At 40.9% G+C, this 5945-nt stretch overlaps 1 protein-coding gene across 1 annotated transcript; it reads right to left on the reverse strand.

Annotated features, from left to right (window-relative positions):
* Positions 1-354: 354 nt before the first annotated feature.
* Positions 355-5520, reverse strand: adap2 (ArfGAP with dual PH domains 2). Its single transcript, XM_048245269.1, has 11 exons — positions 5266-5520; positions 4619-4749; positions 4147-4238; positions 3588-3676; positions 3383-3495; positions 2685-2834; positions 2523-2606; positions 1843-1905; positions 1651-1728; positions 1131-1359; positions 355-540 (listed from the first exon to the last, which is right to left on the reverse strand). The coding sequence occupies exons 1-11, from the start codon at positions 5351-5353 to the stop codon at positions 512-514; spliced, it is 1146 nt and encodes a 381-aa protein (XP_048101226.1). The 5' UTR covers positions 5354-5520; the 3' UTR covers positions 355-511.
* Positions 5521-5945: the final 425 nt, after the last annotated feature.

The raw sequence follows: 5945 nt of genomic DNA on the forward strand, positions 1-5945 counted from the left end.
ATCGGGTTCACTCTTGATAACACCTTATCGAGTAGGTACAGCGTCATCTACTGATATGGAGTGTGAATAACGAAATATAACTGGACATCCGTATGGAGTGACAGTGGAGAAAGAAACTTGTGGAGTGGAGTAATATCCCACTAGGACTCGTTAGTTGGAAGTCTATGTTATAGGCTACTACACAATATGTGATATATGATATAGGCTAATGGTAGGCTGCCTATACCATAGACTGTATATACAGTCTCTGGCCTATACAGTCAAAATGGAGTTTCTTTTGATATGATTAAAAAAAAGAGCCAGGGTTCAATAAAGAACTTTATTTTAGACCACATTGTACTTCTCTCAGTATGAAAAACACAATGTGACTATTGTGGGGGGGAATATATATATATATATATATACATGGTACAATATATAATATCTTGTCTTGTAAACTATGAATATCTCCTCAGAGGATACAACTTGGAATCACTTTCTGGAAATTATTTTGTCTTTGGATTTGCCATGGTCATCTTCGACGTCTGATACATGCTTCAGCTGTGAAAAGATATTCTTCTATTAGAACAAGTCAAGTAAAGTTTTACAAAATAATACCTGCTGGCCTATTACCAGGACACAGGGTTCTAATTTGAGTCACGTACAACCCGACAGGCAATGGGCTAAGGCCATCAGCTTATGAATGAAAGCTTATCTAGCCTAATTACAGGGCAACATAATTTGCCTAATGTCCTACCATGTGCACAACTGTATACAAGCAAAACTGGGTGGGTCAGCGCAACAGTTAAGTATGCCTGTGTACAAACAAAGATGTTTTCTGTAAATGAATTCACAGCCACACCATTTCTGTGAAAAGACAACCAACTCTCATTAAAGTCAACCAGTCATGTACCTCTGCATATTAAGAATGACCGAAATTCTAATTACCAACCCATTTATGCTTTATGACGCAACGCACATTGTCAATAAATGAGCAAACATTGGTATCATGGTGTCATTCCTACTGCACATTGCATGCACAGATACACGCATGCACGCACACAGGTACATGCACACAGACACACACACACACACACACACACACACACACACACACACAGGTGAGATGATGATGGTGGTCCAGGTCTTACTGGTGTAGTCATGAGGTAGCATTGGGGTGGAGATGACCTGTCGGAGGGCCTCCATCCACTCTCGCTGCTCGCGCTCCTGCTCACACATGAAGAGGAACACCCGGTCGGGCGTCTCCACCGCCAGGGCGCACTTCCACTTGTTGCCTCGGGCCCCCGCGGTGGAGCTCTCCTTCACCGAGTAGCCATGCTTCTCTGTGCCGAGAAAGACCACACCGAGCTCCTCAGCGTCCTGACAAGATCCACACAAGGCAGCTCAAGTCATTTTTGAGTACACACACACACATGCACACACGCACGCACGCACGCTCACACACACGCACATGCACAGATACACGCATGCACGCACACAGGTACATGCACACAAAGACACACACATACAAAGTATACTTCGTCTGATATTGCAGAAATCTGTCTTAGGGAAGGACTGCACACAAGTCTGTACAGACACACATACACCCAGGCTCTCTCTCTCTCTCTCTCTCTTACACAAACACTTGTAGTACAACAAACTTTATCTTACCAGTTGAGTTTTAAAATAAAGCAACTTTCGGTCCACAGCATCGAGGATAAACCATCTTCTTTTAAACGGCTCTCGATGCTGTTCAGTAGAGAAATAACACAGAGGAGTGGGACATGGAATGTTTCACTTACCTTCATTTAAAATGTTTGTATTTCACACTTACTACTTTGTCATTACAGTACATATACTCACTGATGGGCCTGTCTTTTCCATAAAACCCTCTTTGAGGTAGTTCCTCGTAATCTGAGGCAATAGCTTTAAATACAAAGGAGAAGTAAGAAAACATGCATCAGTTATTCAGCAATTCAAACTACTGAGTTATTCCACGCCAACTCAGCTATTTTCTATTTAATTTCCTCACCTCACATTTTGCGTTATCTCACGTTTTATTTTTCTGGTGGAAGATAAATCAATATGATGGGGGTGTGTTCCCATAAAAACACACATACATCTGGAGTAAAAAATAATCTATTCTAAACAATCAATCTATTTTCAGAATATTTTTCAGAGATCCATTGTTTGGCTCTGTATGTTCTAGTGCAGATAATAAAACAGTGAATGGTGACATTTGGTAAAGGAAACTCCAGGCACTTCCGCTCAGTGCTCCAGCTGGCTTTCCTGCACTGCATTGTTTCACAGCTATTCAAATATGTGCTTTCTCTTCAAATAAGCTTGCCCTGTGTGTGCTCAAGTGTTCAAGTGGTGCTCAAGTGTTCAAGTGGTGCTCAAAGATGCATAGCTGCATGGCTATTAGCTGCCATAGCTTACTGGGTGTGACCCCCCCAGGGCACTGCAAGTTGCTGATAGACCCTTTGTTCTGCTTACCCTTAAAGCCAAACAAGAACAGAAAGTTGGCGACATAATATCCTTACCTCCTTATCACTGGCACTGGGGTAAGCTGTCTTCAGATAGGCAAAACGCATGGCTCGAATGGTGTTAAACCAGGTTACGATCTCCTGCATGGGCAAGACCATGTTTAACACACATTCTGATGTCCAGAGAGTTTAAGAGGAATTTTGTGAGGAGACACTCACCTGTCCACTTTCATGGTACACAAACAGGTTTCGAGTGAAGCCATCCTTCAAGTAAGTGATCTGAAGGCCATGTGCATGACCGATTTTCTGTGGCTGAAAAGAAGCATTTAGGTCCTGTATCGAGATTACATCTTTGGGGCCCTTTGATTCCTGTGTGTGAAAAAATCCTCATTAGCAACAAAAAGCTACCAAAAGAGGAAAAGACGGAGCGCAAACACAAAAGAACACAAGCATGATAGATAGATGACCAGAACATACAACTGAGTGTGGAGGTTTCCACCCCCTTATTCAGAACTGACATGGTGTAAAACAAGGTTCCATCCCCTTATTCTGAACTGACAAATATTCCTTTGTCATCAAAAGCAACAAAAATGGCTTCTCCTCCAATCTCTTCCATTACCTACTGAACAGTTTTTGTGTCCTCAGAGGTGTACTTTGAACCTATTCATCCTGGTATTTTTGTCACAAATCTACTAATCTATTATATTTAAGTCAGGAGACAGGGAAGGCCATGGACAAACTCTGATCTCATTCATGAAGGATTATAAATATACAGAGAATTGTACATACAAGGAGAGTGAAAGTGATGTGAGAGTGGAAGTGATGAGTAGATGAATGGTCAGATGCCGGGTGGACAGATAAACAGAACAATGTGTGCGGCTTAGCAAGTTGCAAAATACTTTGAGTATATCCCTTACATCCTCCTTGGTGAAGTATTTTAGGGTGAAATCTTCCAGTGACAGTACAAACTTCCTCTTTTGAAAATGTCCATTGTCCTTCCCCTTTTTCCAGAGGACTCCTTCACGAACACCTGTGGATAGAAAGACCAGACGAATTGTCCCACAGACCAACAGTTTATTAGCAATGCCTCCACTGACAAAACTGAGAAATGTCCATACTCACTTGACGTGTAGACCTTCTGGTGAAGACTGTTCTCTCCAGTAAATTCTAACCGTTCATATTTGGCCCTGATCCACTGCTCCCTCAGAATGCTATTACAGACAAAATACAACAAACACACAAAATGCAACAAAATCAGACAATTTCACTGGGGTGCAAAGGCAAAATGACATTCATGGAGCTCAAGCTCCAGCTCAAACAGGACCCTGTAAAGTGCCTTGAGACAGTCATGCTATGGCACTATAAATAACAATGAATTAAATTGACATCACTATCTGTTGATGTGATGATAAAATAAAGGTATTGCAATGACAAGTGAAATCAATGAATTAATTTGAAAACCTAGGGTTTTCATGTACATGTCAGAAATTTAAAAAAACAGCAGCACAAAACTTCTGAATATCATACGAGAAGTTCCCCACTGTTGAGATAAACAATGCTACAGTTCCTTCCTCTGAGAGGCACAAGTGCTGCTTCAGCATACAAAACTTCCCTAAATGTAAATCAATGAGCTGGAAAAGAACAAAGTTGTATGACCGGCTTGAAATCAGTAGTCACTCACTCGCAGTCGCCAGGCTGGGGCCGATAGTAGAAAGCTGGGACATCCTTTTCATAGAAGGCTCGAGCTGAACTATTACCATTGGCCTTCATGAACTTCAGGAACCCATAAATAGAAAAGACATTAATGAACTTCCAACTAGAGGGATTAACACATAACAGACATTTGGCTCAAAATGAGACCTTTTTGTCATTTAAGCATCTGTTGAAGGGAAAATAAAATGTTGGTTCTTGTAAATTGCTCCTGGACAACTCTGTAACATACTGGAAGTGTGTTGGATTGGACATAAAAAATGCAATTTCTCACCAGCAGTATAATGTTATATCTGTAGGGTTCATCATTGATCCTTATGTTAATTTAAGCGCTTACCCTAACTGTAACTGTGAAACCCATACAGTCCAGCTTTGCTCATCACAGACATGTCCATCCATATCCACATTGTTCAAACTCTATATGCGCAGATATATTCTCATACCTGTACCAGCTCATCATCCCAGAAGTCGAGGCGTATGGATTTGATCCGGCTCACTGTGGGCAGGTTGCGGTGAGTCCCGGAGCAGTTCAAGCACACAAACACTCCTAATTTGTATGAGGCCCAGTCTGGATCTTCATTGATAAGTGAAGTTTACAAAAGAAAAAAAAAAAAAAAAAAAAAAGTCACAATGCAAAAGCGTCAGTCCAGTTTGTTGACTTTGAGGTGAAGAAATGGGCATGATTGTGAATGTGATATGAGCAACTGACCAAGTCCAGCTAAGGAGGGGAACACATGGCCCCAATTTATACATGCACTAAAAAGATAGCCTTCACATAATGTGAGATCATCCACATACATCACCAAATGACATGGTCAAGTAAAGGCCCCTCCCTCCTTAATACATCCAGACATTGTGCACATATGGATGTAGTGAACATACAATTTCAACCTGTCTGTTCAGACAATGGGTCAATCATAATTTTTGTTGCCAATAAATAAACATTCATTCATCCATTCATATTCAGTCAGTCAGATGTTAAGTTAAAACTGACGTTTAATTCGTTCCTGACACTGACAGCTGCAGTAAAAGAGCATGTATGTGCGAGACGGACAACCTCACAGGTACAGTAGCCTAAATAATAACTCACCAGGGGAGCCACAATCCGCGCAGCGATTGTTGTCCGGTTGTTTGGCAAGTTCTAGCAGAATCTTTTTGTTACGTTCGCGATTTGCCATGTCACAGAGAATCAGCTTTTTAATTCAAGCTTTTCTCGTTTTCAAAAATGAAACGTCTATAGCTATATTACATGTGCCATATTGTTGCTCAATTGTCTTTTGTTGAACTGTTAAGTCATCCAAAAGAAATAAACTTGAGTGCGGCGGTTCAGGGTCGGTCCTCTTCCAGTGCCAGACAGTCAAAAAGTTGGCGCGTGACGTCGCACTAACGCCTGCGCAAGTGCCGCAAACGCGGACGAAACAATTTTTACCTAGGCTAGTGGTTTCTATAATTATGATTTTCTTTTTTCGCTACGGGAAGCTTCTTCCAATCATTTTAACGTATAGTACTTAAATATTAAAATATAAATATAGCTGTTTTGACGGACATATGTCCTGAGATGCCATAATATCGGCAGAGGACATCACTTATGCTGACTGAAAAACACATTTTGATGAGATTTTGGTCAGTTTAATCCAGTCAGGACACATTCATTATTTTGACATTATTTACTAACATTATTAATACATTAGATCACATCAGTTGATTAGAGCCAATACTTTTAGCCACTGACCAACTCAAACAGTAATGACTGAAGACTATGATAATATG

This window comes from Alosa alosa, chromosome 6 (assembly GCF_017589495.1).
Source record: "Alosa alosa isolate M-15738 ecotype Scorff River chromosome 6, AALO_Geno_1.1, whole genome shotgun sequence".
NCBI lineage: Eukaryota > Metazoa > Chordata > Actinopteri > Clupeiformes > Clupeidae > Alosa > Alosa alosa.

Excerpts from the sequence above, each read along its gene's own strand:
- adap2 (XM_048245269.1), bottom strand. The coding sequence starts at position 5,353 with ATGGCAAATCGCGAACGTAACAAAAAGATTCTGCTAGAACTTGCCAAA. Across the intron at positions 3,677-4,146 it reads CCCCAGCCTGGCGACTGCGA|CATTCTGAGGGAGCAGTGGA; the intron begins GTGAGTGACTAC and ends TGTCTGTAATAG. Across the intron at positions 541-1,130 it reads GCTACCTCATGACTACACCA|CTGAAGCATGTATCAGACGT; the intron begins GTAAGACCTGGA and ends ATCTTTTCACAG.